The sequence below is a fragment of the Amblyomma mixtum genome, chromosome 2 (genome assembly GCF_055824585.1).
Source record: "Amblyomma mixtum isolate Tamu chromosome 2, ASM5582458v1, whole genome shotgun sequence".
NCBI lineage: Eukaryota > Metazoa > Arthropoda > Arachnida > Ixodida > Ixodidae > Amblyomma > Amblyomma mixtum.
The window spans coordinates 18,553,569-18,569,733 of record NC_143013.1 but is presented as its reverse complement, the minus strand read 5'-3'; the positions used below and the strand labels follow the sequence as shown (position 1 = coordinate 18,569,733).

Sequence of the window (16,165 nt, the reverse complement as noted above, 5' to 3'; positions counted from 1 at the left end):
GTCAGAAGACGACGGAGCGTATTGAAAGCATCGTCGCAGGTTGAGTTCCAAGCAGATAGCTTGGTGGGACCATTCAAAAGCTTTGTAAGGGGCGCAATGATAGAGGCGAAGTTGCGCACAAAACGGCGGAAATACGAGCACAGGCCCACGAAGCTTCGCAGCTCTTTAACAGAAGTCGGCTTGGGAAAGTGCGTGACAGCACGTAGCTTCTCTGGATCGGGCAGGACGCCATCCTTGGAGACAACGTGGCCGAGTATGGTCAGCTGGCGGGCGCCAAATCGGCATTTCTTTAGGTTCAGTTGGAGACCGGCGCCGGTGAGACAGGTCAGTACCTTGTGCAACCGCGTGAGATGAGTCGGAAAATCGGGCGAAAAAACGACAACATCGTCTAGGTAGCATAGGCAAATATTCCACTTAAGTCCACGCAAGATATTGTCCATCATTCTCTCAAACGTAGCGGGAGCGTTGCAGAGTCCGAATGGCATGACGGTAAACTCATAAAGGCCGTCAGGTGTGACGAAACCTGTTTTCGGGCGGTCAGACTCAGCCATGGGCACTTGCCAATAGCCGGATCGGAGATCCAAGGAAGAGAAGAACTCGGCGCCTTGCAAACAGTCGAGGGCGTCGTCAATACGTGGTAGCGGGTAGACGTCCTTGCGCGTAATTTTGTTCAGGCGGCGGTAGTCAACGCAAAATCGAATCGAACCATCCTTCTTTTTGACCAGCACGACGGGAGACGACCACGGACTAGAAGAGGGCTGAATAACGCCGCGCTGCAGCATGTCGTCAACCTGCTCAGCGATGACGCGGCGCTCCGGAGGCGACACACGATAGGGTCGCTGGCGTAGAGGGGCATGAGTTCCGGTATCGATGTGGTGGACGATAGTGGTCGCGCGGCCCAGGGAAGTTGTCTGGTGGTCGAATGATGAGCGGAACTTGTTAAGCAGGGCGAGGAGCTGCTCGCGGTGAGGTGGGTCGAGGTCGCTGGCAACTGAGCGGTGAAAAATCGCCGAGGACAGCGGGCCGCAGGTAGCGTTAGGCAGCGTGAGGGCGGCGATTGGTGTACTTTCGGAAAGAGCATCATCGTCGAAGGGTGCGATCAGGTCAACGGGTTCAACATGTCCAAGGCACTCTCCTCGGAGCAACCTGAACCCAGAGGGTGAGGGATTCGAGACGACGATCTCGGCGGCACCTTGGCGCATGTCGACGACGGCAAACGGAAGAGGAAGGTGTCGGCGAGAAGCAAAGATAGGCGAAGGGGCGAAGAGTACAGGCTCGCAGGAACCAGAAATTGAGGAGAGGGGAACGAGCACGGCACTGCCGGGGGGAACATCGGTGTCGGCGGCGACAACGCATTTGGTACCAGAGCAAGGCGGCTGTTTGTCGACGGGCGCATCGCAGAGCATGGAAAAGGAGACGTGAGCACGGGCACAGTCTATGACGGCATGGTGACGGGATAGAAAATCCCAGCCAAGGATGAGGTCATGGGAGCAAGAGCTGAGCACTAAAAATTCGACGACATATAAAACGTCCGCGATGACGACACGTGCCGTGCAAGCGGCAGAAGGATGAATGGGCTCGGCGCTAGCGGTGCAAAGAGAGAGTCCAGAAGTAGAAGTGGTGACTTTACGAAGTGAACGGCAGAAGTTTTCGGCTATCACGGAAACGGCAGCACCAGTGTCCACAAGCGCAAGTGCTCGAATGCCGTCAACTAACACGTCTAAAAAGTTCGGTGGTGAAAGGCGAGGTCTTGAGTAGGTCGAAGTGTGCGCAGTTCGTGCCCCCAGAACTGCGGCTCCTAGTTTTCCGGGTTGTCGGTCATGTTACGACGCCCCATAGGTGACAAGGACCGACGACGAGGGGAAGGTGACCGATCAGAAGAGACGTGGGGCCGGCGTGGCAAGTGGTCAGCAAAAGCCTCCCGAGGTAGCCCTGAAGGTGTGCGAGCGGCGCGAGACGGGTAGTAGTTCGGCACAGCGGGCACAGGCGCAGCCAGAACCTGACGACAGTGGCGGGCGACGTGGCCTGGGAGACCGCACGTGTAACAAATCGGCCGGTTGTCAGCAGTGCGCCAAGAACTGTAGGAAGTAGGCGCCGGTCGGAGCCGGGGAGCACGAGGTGTAGGCGGCGTTGTCCGGACGTATGGAAAGGCCAGCGGTTGCGGTGGTAGGGCGACGGCTTCGGCATACGTGAGAGGCGCACGCATAGGGGCAGGCGGCGTAGCAATAGGAGTGCCGTAGCTCAAAGGTGCAGCGACGGGGGCGGTCTGCATCGAGAGGAGGTTGACTTCAGAAGCCAGTGGAGCCGGAGCCGGCTGCCGACGAACGGGAAGCGCATCGGCGACCTCCTGTGCTATGGTCTGCCGTATCTCAGGGGTCAGGGTGTGGGGCGTAGAGTGCGCGCCAGAGAGGAGCGAAAGCTGCCGGGCCACCTCATGACGCACGAAGTCTTTGATGTGATCCAAAAGGTCACTATTGACGGCCAGGCCGGAGACAGACTCTGCAGGTGCGGGCGGGCGACGAGCGTTAAGTCGCTGCTTGCGCAACTCATCGAAGCTCTGGCACAGGTTGTACACGGAGGCGACGGTTGTGGGACTTTTGGCCACCAGCATATGGAAAGCGTCGTCGTCGATGCCCTTCATAATATGGTTGATCTTGTCGGCCTCAAGCATAGACGGGTCGACACGCTTGCATAGATCGACCACATCTTCGATGTAGGCGGTGAAACTTTCACCCGCACACTGAACACGAGCGCGCAAGCATTGTTCAGCGCGAAGTTTACGCACGGCGGGACGGCCAAAAACTTCGGCAAACGTTGTCTTGAAAGTAGCCCATGTTGGAATATCAGCCTCGTGATTGCGAAACCAGAGATTCGCGACGTCGCTCAGGTAAAATATTACGTTCTTTAGTTTCATGCGGTCATCCCAGTTGTTGTGACGGCTCACCCGCTCATACGAAGCCAGCCAATCCTCGACATCCTGGTCGCAGTGTCCGTTGAAAACGACGGGGTCTCTCTGCCGGACGGCACCGGAGCAAATGACGGGCTGCGATGGGACTGGTGGCTGCTGGCTTTCGTTGGTCGTCGCCATCGGAATTGTGCGGCTGCGGAGCTCCACGTTGGTAGTGCACCACGCGAACCCGCACGCTCCACCAAATGAAGAGGGGTTTATTGGCAAGTTCGAAGGACTGGCAACGAAACGATGGCACAGGCTGTTCGAGTAGCGGCGGCACCAGAACAGAACCAAGAGCGAGCTCGAGCTCTCCACGCGCGCGGCCGCCGGAATAGGAGGACGCACAAATCGCTTCGTCGTCGTTGGTGCTGGCGCTCTGCCTTCTTCATTGCAGGCATCATGACTCATCCCATATAAGAATGGGGTGGGAGTTGTCACCACCCTTGCGTAGTTGTGAAAAATTGTGTGCCTCGGACACATTCAAATATTTTGGGCTTCGAAAAGCACAATAACAATATAATCAATGTTCATTTACCTGCATTTCAGTACGTTGTACTGTAGCACTGACCATTTGTCAAGAATGGTGATAAAACCGTGATTGGTCCTGTGAAAGAAAAATTTTCTTTTGGTGATGCTATGTAATGCTCTCTTAGAAACACTGAACCAGTTGAAAGAAAATTATCAGGTTCACTAACCGGTTCTTAACTTAACCGGTTAGAATATAAACAGAGAAAAACAATTTACAGGAACAATGTACAGTCATACCATTGCTTTTAGTGAGGAGTTCATTCTAAGCTTTAGCGCAGGTTTTAAGGGCATAAATTTGTTAAGAAGTAGTACATTTATTATAGAGAGTCTACGGACCAAGTGGAAGGTCAGAATGCTACGTTCGTCTTTTTCTAAACGGCTAGAGTCGAAAGTGTACTTGTGGCCAACCAACCAACCAACTTGATTCGCACATCCTAACGAGTGCATTCACTCCAGTCTCCTTTGGGCTTTATTCATATATTTGACAGTCCGACGAAAATACAGATGCAAAAACATTACATTGTACACGTCAATGCATATTAAAATATACAATACAAAGGAGCATCTCGACATGACATGAATGAATATCTCCGCGTCCTTGGCGCTCCGAAGTCGTGGTGTGCATGATAAAATGCTTCCATTGAAAACCTGTTGTGAATACCAGGTGTATGAAGTCAAGATCGATAAGAGATGCAGGCTTTCTCAATGGAGACAACTTTTCATTTATTTCTTCAGAACAAAAAGTTAAGCTTGTTCTTCACCGTTATTGCAAGACGTGGGAAGAAAAAAAAAAGAAACGAGTGCATTTTCTTTTACCGAAGTAGAAGGAACGTACAGGCGACACCGCCGGCTCTAAGCGAATAGCGAACAAATGTCCCGAAATATTCACATACCTGAAGATATTTTCTGGCCAAGTGAAGTCGAAATTTATTGCCGAGCTGTTTGAATTTAGTTACGAATAACTAAGTCAGAAATACTCTGCTTACGCAATCCCCTCGTCACTTGAGGCAAATATCCATGGTCTGACAGGCTGTCTCTTATGAAGCTTGGAGCGATAAGAGAGCTAATTCGGTGCTCCTTAATATTCGAGCGCAAGAAAAAGAACAAATTTTTAGCTTGGGGCTAGTGCTTGCTTGCAGCTGCCCTAAAATTAAATTGAGGGCAGCGCAGAGAGTTATGTAAAGGAAAAAGAATGTCAGGGTTTTAACTTGGTTAAACCAATTAGAATGCGAAAGCACGGGTAGTATTAGTGGACGAAGGCGACGGTGTGCAAAGCATAGCACAATGGGTTGCAGTTTAACACGAGGCGTGTTCGGCTGCAGCGAGAGCCTTGTCCTCTCACGCAGCGGCCTGCGAAGCTGATTTGTTCGCGCTGCCACTGGTTTCAATCCCAGTAGTGGATATTGATTTCATTTCTGTTAAGCCTAACGTGGCGTCGCCGTTGCTACGTGACGGCACAAGATCCAAAGATGACCAGATTCTTGGTCGGTGCCCTTATAAATATGGTCTATAGACAGTCTATGGACTTCTTATAGACTCTATTGCTTTCCTATAGATATTTCTTTTTGAAAAGTCTACTGAAAATGTACGGCCATAAACCTATATACTTTCTATAGACCGTCCATATCCCTTGCATTGCCTATAGACTGTTCTCTAGGCTATTGACTTTATAGAGAGAAGTCTATAGACAGTCTGTAGACTGTCTAAAAAATTTTTGTAAGGATTGGTGAGCCTATGAGTGTTTTCGCACTAATAATTGGTGTAACATTCAGAGACAGGACGAGAGCTAGGTGCGCCAGGGTACAAAGGCAGGTTAATATATTCTAACTTACATAAAAAATAAATGGGCGTGAGCAGGACATGGAACGGAATTCCGAGAGGAGGGAAGCGCTGCAGTGGGCGTCACAGAGTCAGCTCGGGGAATGAGACTAGAAAACTGGCGGAGTTATAATGGCCGCAGTTGGTACATGACTTGATTACAAGAAAACGATGTCAAATGGCTTTCACCAGCAGTGGGCGTAGTGAACATGATGGCGTCCAATTAACGACGCACTTCCACGGGGCGGGGAGCGGTGCCGAGTTTCGCAGAAGAAAAAGGCGAAGTTCGCCACTAGCCTCGAGCTGAGCGTGCTCTCCGTGTTCAGCAAGGTAGACCCCATTCCGAGCTCGACTTCTGCGCTTCCTTCAACTGGTCCTGTTAGCCGTCGCCTGGTTTACTTCTCAAGTCGGCTCGGTGAGTCACTTGCTCTTCGCTGGCCTCCCCCGTAATCCTATTCTCTATCAACTTCTTCGCTAAGTCTGCGACAGACGCGACGTAATGCTACCCAACTGACCACAGCGGTACCCATATACGTCTCTTCAAACTAAGGCTATTCGCACGTCCGGACTATCCACCTGGAATCGTCTATGCGCAAGACGCGAGTCTTGAAACATTTGAGGGCCCGCTTTGAAAACTTTTACGCTCTTTCAGCATAAGAGCCGCCATCTCACGTGTATATGTCACTGGGGATACAGACTGGCGGTCGACATTACAGGGGCGAATCTCGGGATCTCAGCTTACATGTATTCGACAAATGCAGCTCGGGCGAGATACAAATCTAAAGTCTTAGCACCGCTACCTCCAGCTGATTTTACCGGCTGCTTTTGGATATCATGTCTATAATAGCGTCGTGGTCATAAATACTCCTACTTGAACTGAATAAGTTTGTTTTTTGTCCTCTAATTAGCCCCATAGGTGGTGGTGACGGCCTGTACACGTGTGAAGTGCTTTTGAGACGCGTCCAATTTTTGAGTTTCTTACTAGGTACACCATGCCAGCACAAAATCTTCGTGCATGCGTGTTGGCCAGATACTATCTCATGCCTCCTATGTTTTGTTAGATTCTCTCTCTTTGTCTCTGATCATCACAATGAGAGAGGTCGTATGTTCTGACAAAACACGTGCAGTAATGTTCTCAGCGTGCTGGGTAGCGAGGGAACAGAGACTAGTATTAGCCGATGGGCCAGGGGCTTAGCTTCAGTTGGTGTCCCATGGCATCTTCCTCTCTTTCATATCTCAGGATATCTTGCATTTGAGCCATTGAAGTGGGGTGTCGTTTGTTTTGTATATTTTTGTCAAGGGCAATGTTTGTCATTGCTTCTCGGGAACTCGAGCGGCGAAATAATCTGGAACCAACGAAGCAGCTCCCGTGTAGGCTTCTCGTGTCTGTCGGACACGTTCCTGCGCTTTTTCTGAAACACTGTTCCATGAAGCTACAAGTAAGGTCGCTTGTATTTAACTCCAGGTCGCATTGTGAGCTGTCGATACCGAAGCCGTGGTGCACTGCGTTCAAGGCACTAAAGGCGCCCTTTTTTTTGCCTATTCACCGGACAAGAGGGACAATATTTATCCCTTCCAGGTTGCAAGCCTCCCTTTCGACATGTCGCACGACACTACGCATCATGACCCCGCGGCTTTCGCTCAACCTTACAGCCAGTACGCCTTCGACCAAACTGCGTACGGTCTGACCACGTATGGACAAACCACGCATGATTACACGCAAGCCACCACGCACGCCCTCACGTCAAAACCTGAAGGTAAGTACGTATGCGCACTTCTCTGCCTCCCAAGCGCCGAGTTCCGGGCTACCGGACAAGATCGCCATGTATGGTTGAGTATTCATAGGTCTAGCATTACCTAAAGTACCTGTATGCTTCATTGAGCAATGCAACCTAGAATATACAGAGGACGCCACGATTAGTAAAACGCCATAGAGTAACCCCAGTGAAAAGGAGGCTACAAGTTGCAAGGAAAAAAAATTGAAGAGTACACTTAAGCTCCGCCTTGAACGGTATGACGCGACAGTGTAATGGCTTATACTTTCCATTCTGAGCAATTTGACGCCTTTGAAAGCATTTTTAATTTTTCCTTTGTTTCAATTATATATTGATTATGTACATTCTCAGAATTTTCTTAATCAGCATCATCAAGCATTAGCTTTTCATTCCGAGCATTTTGACATGTTTGAACCCCCTTTTTCTAGATTTTTCGCTTTTCATTTCTTTAATTATCACTTAATTACAAGGATTTAATGAACTCGTCATCGCCTATCACATACAAGTCATTAATCACTAGAACTTAAAATTACTATAAGATTTTTTTACGCAGCCCCCGATTATTCCAGACACGCTGTGCTGACTACTACTACGCCGACGGCTTTCCATCCAACGAGCTGTATACGCTAACGCGTAGTAATCGGTGTCCTAAAACATTAAAATACATTTTGAAGCGAAAAGCTTCACTAGGCTAGTCAACACCGAGACTAGCGTGGGCCCCGTCGTCAGAAAAGTGCGCATGCGCGAACTGCGTGACGTCACAGGAGAGTCGCAGGTGGTCGGAGCCGCCGCCGCCGCTGCCGCGACTCTGCAACAACCGCGTGACGTCACAGGAGAGGCGCATGCCGCCGCGGCTCTGCCGGTTGACCTTTAGCTGCTGCCGCGCAACTTCTGCGCATGCGCGGTTGTGGTCGGAGCTGCTGTGGCTCTGTCGGTATATATGTAGGAGCGCTCTAAAAGGAGCGCAGGCAGCCATGGAAGACGATGCTGAAGTGGTGGCGTGGAAATTGGCCGAGAAGCAGCAAATAAATGCGAGACGTAGGGCTCAACAAGCTACGCCTAGGAAACCATAAGCTAAGCCATGGCATCGCCGAAGCTTTTCGCTTCTGATATCCGGGCTTAATCGAGCTAAGCCCCAGCCAATTTTTTTGTTGATACAGCCACCTATAAAATTATGCGGTAATTGCTCACTAGCGCGTACTGGGTAACTGAAAAAGTTTCTTTAGCTGAAGAAAAATTCGTCCATGATGAAATAACAGCGCAAGGAACGGGACGAAAACACGAACGGGACGTGTTTTCGTCCCGTTCCTTGCGCTGTTATTTCATCATGGATTACCAACTAGCCCGGCATCTCGCACTTCTGAACTTCATCTCTTGTTCTTCGGGCTCTGTTAATTGTTTCACCTGTGAACCAAACCAGCGCCCGTGTCTGTGTCTTCTTCCTTCGTGTTTTCGTCCCGTTCCTTGCGCTGTTATTTCATCATGGATTACCAACTAGCCCGGCATCTTGCACTTCTGAAAAATTCGTCCTTGTCCACGGACCGAGAAAGGACAGATCCCCAGTCCAAGACATTTTTTTTTCTTCAAATGTGGAGCCTTTGAAACTGATCTACAGTTTTGCTTTGTTTGGCGGCGCTTCAGTAGACGCTAATGAGTAACTGCTCCCTGATTAAATCTAGTCCGCCTTGGTGCTATCCACTAAACACATTCGACTAACGGCCGACTGCTCACTTGCGTTGTTTAGTCGATTCGTTGCCAGAATTTTCAGTTGCTGCAATAAGGGATAAAATTCGAAATAAAGCGTCTTACGTAATCTTTCCTTATTTACTTTCTGTATACTGTTATTTATGCACACAGATCGTGAGCTCTACGAATAACTGGGCACACGTCTAATACAGGACGTGCGTAATGCGGATACCGATGCTGTCTTTAAGCGCCCTGTTTTCTTATTCATTTTCCAAGCACCCTACTGATAGATATTTTCACCTCGTTCTACTTTTTCAGATACCAAGCATATGTCGTAAGTAACTTTGTGTTGTAAAGCGAGTAGCGTGAGACTTCCGCACAAGTACAGAATAGAACATTATCAACACAAACTGCAAAAACCTCGAGGCCCTGTTAACCATATTCCTAAAGAAGAAAATATGATAGGATTCATGCTGCCTGCTATGGTGTCTGTAATAAGTGTCTAATGTTCTTCTTGCAATTTTGCTTCCAAACCTCCGGATGAAACCGGTTCCGTTGCCCTTATAGAGTACGCATGGGTCATCATCTTCTAGATTATTTGAGTATCTTCAATTCGATTATAACACGGGTTTATTCTACTCCGACCTAATAATCCACCTTTATGCACTCATTAATCCCCACTAATCAACCTTAATAAATTATCTGGGGTAGGCCTACTTTCAATTTTTTTTAAGGGGGGAGGGGGGGGGGGTTTGGAGGCGGCCGTTAGATTTTCAGTTTGCAGTGCCCTATTATTGATCCACATGTGGTCACGTGGTGTTGATGACGTCATGCCCTCTTAGTCGCATTTGTAGATTGCTGGGATCCCTCATTCCGCAAATGGTGCAGTTTTGCAACGGTTTGAGCCACCGGAGGAGCGTGAGACTCTTCCGGTTACTCTTCCCGAGCTAACGTAAGGCTCATGCGCACCACCACGGTGGGCGCGGGGCACTTGCATTGAATTTGACAACGGTGGGTAGTTTGCCCACTATCCGGTGCGCAGCTTCCCACCTGCCATAGTGTGCAGATTGTGATGACGTCACAAGGTCATGTGACCTCCATTTACCATCAGAGAATTTCATAACATAGAAGGCAGGAATTTTTTTAAGACGACAACCTAAGTGCTGTCATATTAACAACAAGCACTGATGGACCTTACTGAACTCGATAAGGATTGGGGCAAAAATTTCGAACATTTCCCTTGGATGAAGGCGGTTGGTTTCACCACGACAGAAGCGTTCATTGCGGCACTTAAGTTTACTATTAGCGGTGGTGACGTGTGAGCACATGGGGTTAACGAAAGATTGTAACGAAGGGAACTGACAGATTCGTTGAATTTCTAATTCCACAACAGTACCGAGAAACCTTATTTGCTCCTCTGCTTTGGTTTCACAAAAGGTAATTGGATATACTTGGTACGATCTCACTACTAGTCGCCCTAACAGGCCTCAGTAATGTTTTGCTAAAAATAGACAGTCGAACTCTGCGAACGAGAATAGAGAGATATCTGAGAGTCTAACTCCGCCCTCGTTCACTTGCTCAGATGTCAAACATGACTGTATACGTATGCCGCTTCCTGAGCTCCCTGCTGCTTTATGAATACTTGCTCTGCGAGTCTGTTGCCTTCCGCAAGGTATAAGTTGCTATTTCAGACAATTACTGTGCTAAGGAATTACCGACACCGGGTTTCAATAAGTGGTAATAGCCTGGATGCATTCAGGCATCTTCGCGTTGATTTTTAGTATTTGCGGCACTAAGAAGTAACCTTCGTGAAAATGCATTTGAACATCATATATTAAGCAGTGAATACTTCTTTTAGGCACGCTCAACAATCCACGGCGGCACTGCCTTGATGAAAAAGTGCTCCAGTATTGTAATACTAATTTCTGTTTACATATAGGGTTCTAATATGATTCCTACCGTGGTGCTTAAGCACTACGTTGCGTTTGGTCCTCTAATCTCCTGCATAGTCTGAGTTCTTCAGAGACTTCGACTCCTCGCCGGCATGGTTTCGTTTTCTCAACGCGCAGGCCTACAGCTTCGAGTTAAGCTGCACCAACTGGCGGTAAATGAGGTTTTATAAGAACAGTTAAGTGCACAATTAGAAGGGTGGTGGTGGGGAAAACATTTATTAAATCATAGGGAGAGGTGTTGGGGGTCGTGACCTGAAGGGTCACGCCCTTACAACCACTAGGTGGGATGCCTAGACAGGTACCCATTGGCGTTTGCCGCAGCCCGGGCGCGCTGCGTTAAGGCCCTTTGGGCCTCGAGGGTGCAGCAACCGGACAGGGTCGCCTCCCAGTCCTCTCGGGTGGGGTTTTGGATAGGGGGTAGGGATGGGTTCTGCTGGCAGGCCCACACCATGTGGTAAGTGTCAGACACCTCCCCACAGTGTGAGCACCGCCCGTTGAATTGAGGATCGAAATGTTGCAGAGTTGCCGGGCACAACATCGTGTTGGTGAGCAGGCGCAGGAGTACCCGCTCGTTGACCTTCCCCAGCCCTTTGCACGGGGTTGGAAGAGTTTGGTGCGTGGATTTGTAATACTCGCATATTTCTTTAAAAGTATAGATTGGATTGAAATCAGTGTCCTGGTCGGCGTCGGGTCCCGTGGGAAATGCCCGTAGAGAGAGCGCGCGGGCGGCGGCGTCGGCTGCCTCATTTCCGTGGACGCCTTGGTGACCTGGAGCCCAAACGAGAGATCGGTGCGCGGGATCCGAGTCTCGGCTACAATTTTGGTAAATTGTCTCGGACTTTTCATACACAACCAGCGACGCTGCAACACAACACTCGCCAAGCTCTGGCAGGTGGGGGACCAGGTGGGCCGCATGGTCCGCCGGGTTTCCAACAAGCGCGGTGGGTTACGATGCAAAGACGCCTTGCGGCTGGCGAACGCATTCGTGACCAGTCGAATCTTGCATTCGACTCCCTATCTCCACCTGCGGAAACAGGAGGAGGATGCCCTCGAGGTCATCCTCCGCAAAATCATGAAACGAGCGCTGGACCTCCCGGTCTCTACCTCTTCCAGCCGCCTTTTGGCACTGGGGATGGTTAACACTTTTAGGGAGCTTCGGGAGGCCCACCTCAACAACCAATACACTCGTCTCACAAAGACAGGGTCGGGTCGCCGCCTTTTAGCCCGACTTCACATCCAGCACACTCAATTCACAGAGGAGAGATGCCGCCTTCCCGTACACTGGAGACGCGCCCTCCACGTGCGGCCTCTCCCCACCAATATGTCCAAAGCGGATCATAATGGCAGGCGCCTGGCGCGGGCGGAAGCCTTGGACCGCCATTTTCGGAGCAAACCAGGAGTCTTCTACGTGGACGCGTCCGGCCCGGACCCCAGGGGATGGTACACGGCCGCGGTTGTCCACGAGGGTAAAACAGTAGACGCCCTTACTTTCAAGGCCCAGTCAGCAATTCACGCAGAAGAGGTTGCCATCGCTTTGGCAGCCTCTCACACCTCCTCCAAATACATAATCACCGACTCGCGAGGGGCTTGCCGTAACGTCACGCTAGGGTGGGTTACTCCCCTAGCTTATCACAATTAGAAGCGATGTTTCCCGCTCGTTCTGTACCGCTATCCATTAGAGCTGCGTTTCTTGTTCGAGTCCCCTTGCTGAAAATAAAATTTCCTCTTTTCTTTTCGCATTAAACTTAAAGCTGCCAAACACTGCGCCACCTGTTCTGGAGGTGTATCACCCTCCGTTTGCTTTCTAAGAGGCTTCTGAGCGAAAATCGTCGCTTAAACAACTTTGAGACGAGTCGGGAGGAGAAATCGGAAGCTGGGAGTGTGTACCGCGGAGAGAACAAAATTACGCTTCTCTCAATCGTTGCCTCTTCTACCGCTGTGGCATTCCCTAACTGTTGTCTAACACGCTCTATTTTTTCTCCTGCAGGCAGAACCGCCTGACCGCCACCATGATAATGACATGCATATTGTTGACCGTCATTGCCCTTGTAGCGGTCATCACGTTGCTGGTCCTGGCACTAGGTAAGCACAAGCGCGGCTCACAAGCGCCACCTAATCTCTCTTCTTGTGCTGCGTTCTCCGTAACTCTGGTCCCATTCGTCTCTCTGAACTCTCGTGCACATTTGTGACATTAAATTGTACATAACCATACCGTATCCTAAAGTACTTGTCATACTGCATGAACGGCGCCGTGCCATACAAAATTACATAGTGGTACCACAACAAGTAATGCGGCGCACCACGCCCCATTATACCACACCTTGTAATACAATATCACAACAACAGAGTCCCCATTCGCACCCTCTATGCTTCACATAATCTGCGACTGCCTGCAATACAGTCCACTGGCAAGGAATAGAACACTAGTTTTCGAACACGTTTTCTCCGATGCCAGCGCAGTACCGCGTGTCTGCGGTGAAAGCCGCGTGTAGAGCAGTCTCTCCACACACGACTAACCACGCCACTGCGCATCATGTACCAGGCACAGCGTATGGCTTCGGCACCGAGACCGGAGTTCCGGACGACGCGGACATGCCCCCTCTGCCATCCGTCTATCCCGTGATACGGATCCGGACCCCCTCTTCCTTGATGACGACAGCGACAGGTATCACCATCACGCCGACCTTGACCACCCAGTCACCCAGGACAGGTCAGTGTATCCTCCGTCGTGCAACCAAATGCTCGTGTAAAAGGCTATCGTTAATTCTGACTCGCTTAATCCGAGAGCGTGGTTTATTCAAAATGCTCTTTCGTCCTGTCCACCGGGAGTAAATTAAAAGGGCTCCCTGAATTCGAAATCCGCATTATTTGAAGTAATCATCTGTCCCCTTCGAGGTCAAATTACGAGAGTCGACTGCGTACAAACTCAACGCCATACTCTGCCAGGGCTGAAGAAATGATTTAGACCGACATGTACCCGTATCCGCCATACTCTGGTTGAAATATAGCTGTACAGTTATGAAGATGAGCAAAGAAATTGTCGATTGCACCTTTGCGGTCCTTCCTGCGATAATTTTTAGATTTGTGACAATTTACAACAGTCGTTTCGTATAGTCTAAAAGCAGCGTTTTGATGTCGTTACCTTGTGCACACCAAACATATTCCCATGGCGCTTTTTGTCAAGGCTTCTCTTGCGTCATCAAAATCAAATAATTACAGTCCTCATAAATTCGCGCAAAGCTTTCGTGGCGCTCAGCGGCTCAGTCAGGGTAACCTTACGAGCGTAAAAACAATTCACGGTTTCTTTCTAGACAAAGCTGTGCTGTGTGCGATGCCATGCAAAAGTTACGGCCAGTAATGTTGCTAGCTTTGCTTTTGAAACAATACGCGCGTGTTATACGTGTTTAAAGTGAGATGAAGGAACCAGTTTAGATGCGAAACGAAAGCTAGAGGCAGATAAAGCGCTGGCTGTCTGTCCTCTGCTTTGATTTGGTTTGGTTTGTGGGGTTTAACGTCCCAAAGCGACTCAGGACATGAAAGACGCCGTAGTGAATGGCTCCGGAAATTTCGACCACCTGGAGTTCTTTAACTTGCGCTGACATCACACAGTACACGGGCCTGTAGAAGTTTGCCTCCACCGAAATGCGACCGCCGCGATCAGGATCGAACCCGCGTCTTTCGTGTCAGCAGCCGAACATAATAGCCACTGAGCCACCGCGGCGGCAGTACTCTGCTTTCTGCTCGTCCACGCACTGTTACATTGTTTTGACCTTAGATTTGAGGCCTAAGGTTTTGGCCTTAGGCTTTGTATAGCCTCCTAAGCTAACGCTGTGGCGCGTTTATCTATTTGTGACGTCGTTACGGTGGCACACGGATCCGAAAATTGCGGCTAACTTTACTTCCGTGTTCTATAGTGAAGTGGCCAAAAGCGTTCACAGCCACGGGCACTTCCTAGAGACCTGTTACACACTGATGAGCTTGCCTAACTCAAAGCGCTGTGGTGACGAGAGTTGCCAACGAATCTTGCAGTCATGGACCAGCAACCCCTGGTCTGTACGGTGGGTTCCAAGGCAAGCTTCGCGCAGATGTTCCCACCAGACGGACTTTGCGAATACATCTTCTTCGACTCGGTCCAGAAGGAAAATCGTAACCCACTGGCCTTCCCTAATCAGTGGGGCAACGACCTACGAATTTTCGTTGCGACCTACGCCCAGTACAACACGACGGCCTTCGGCATCGGTTTCGCCTACGAGTAAGTGGCAGCTGTCCTGAGCCCTCAAATTAGAGAAATATCCTCGATTGCACCAAATTCTCTGATTCTGCACTTGCTGGGTCCCATGAAGCGTTAGATCAATCACTTTCGCTCCATCACCCGATCGATACTGAGGGGTCTCGTAGGTTTCTTTGCTTTGTGCATTCCGAAAAGTAACTTCAGCGACGGCCTTCGTAATTTTCACGGACTGAACACGAGCTGTGTCATTGCCACGTCACCACAGAAAACGTGGATCTTGACGTCTGCACACTGGTGACCGAGGGCGGTGAAGTCGAGGTCGTTTGCTTAGAAGAAAAGTTTAATTCCGTGTATCAATGCCGCATTCAAACAGCTGTGACAAAAGCAGCTTTAAGCCATATAGCCCCGCGTTCTGCTGTGGAAACGCCCTCTCGTTTCTTATTCCTACGCCCTCGTCATAACTTCCTCCTTCCAAGATAGCCCCCCTCTGGCTTCTTCTCATGGCAGCCACCTTCTGGTTGTGAATTACTCAACTTTCGGCATAACCTCGCAAGCCACTGAGCAACCCGTCGCTTCCTACCCTTTGCCCCTTCTTACCTTTCCCTCCTCCTTCCTCTAAGTGGTGAGGGGGATTTATTTCTCTCTCTCCTGTCTGCAAGCCACTGAAGCAGTAATCACGGTTCGCAGTTGGTGGCTGTTTACTTCAATTTAATAAATAAAAATAGCTTAATTCATTGAGCAATTGAGGTCTTACGGGTGACGCTGTAGATTACTCGGTAGCGTGGAGGACAATATGGCTAAACCAAATCTGTGACAGCTTTCGCTCTAAGAAGAAATTGATAACAGGAAAAATATAGGATTCAAACATTGGTATGCGGGAGAGAAATACAGAAACAGTAAAAATTACCGCCGAAAATGAATCATTGTAACTTGCAAATAGGTTAACAATAAAGACACTCGTATCATCAGCAGGAAGCATAACACGAAAGAATTAACTAAAGCTCGCAGATTGCATCATATATTCTTGAAAGTGTGAATTAATACTTCAAATTCAGTTCCACCAGCCTTAAGTAACGGTATGGAATGAGAAACGGAGGATTTTGGCAGAAGGCGTTTTTCGTTTGAAATAACTGTACAGAAATGACTTAAAGGGAGTAAGCTAGAGCACTCTTTCTTTATAAAAATGATTACAGCTCACCCCCATTTTTACTCCCATATAGGTGTA

At 49.4% G+C, this 16,165-nt stretch overlaps 1 protein-coding gene across 4 annotated transcripts in view; it reads left to right on the top strand.

Moving 5' to 3' along the window:
* The first annotated feature begins 6,282 nt into the window (after positions 1–6,282).
* The window catches only part of LOC149358577 (uncharacterized), a 53,262-nt gene continuing 43,379 nt past the window's right edge, over positions 6,283–16,165 (top strand). For 2 of the 4 annotated variants that reach the window (XM_089568862.1, XM_089568860.1), the window contains exons 1-4: positions 6,283–7,053; positions 12,697–12,791; positions 13,252–13,419; positions 14,739–14,961. In XM_089568862.1, the coding sequence (XP_089424988.1) occupies positions 12,719–12,791; positions 13,252–13,419; positions 14,739–14,961 (464 nt within the window). In that variant the 5' untranslated portion in view covers positions 6,283–7,053; positions 12,697–12,718. The remainder of the gene's footprint in view (positions 7,054–12,696; positions 12,792–13,251; positions 13,420–14,738; positions 14,962–16,165) is intronic. The other 2 variants (XM_089568859.1, XM_089568863.1) reach the window with 1 other exon arrangement.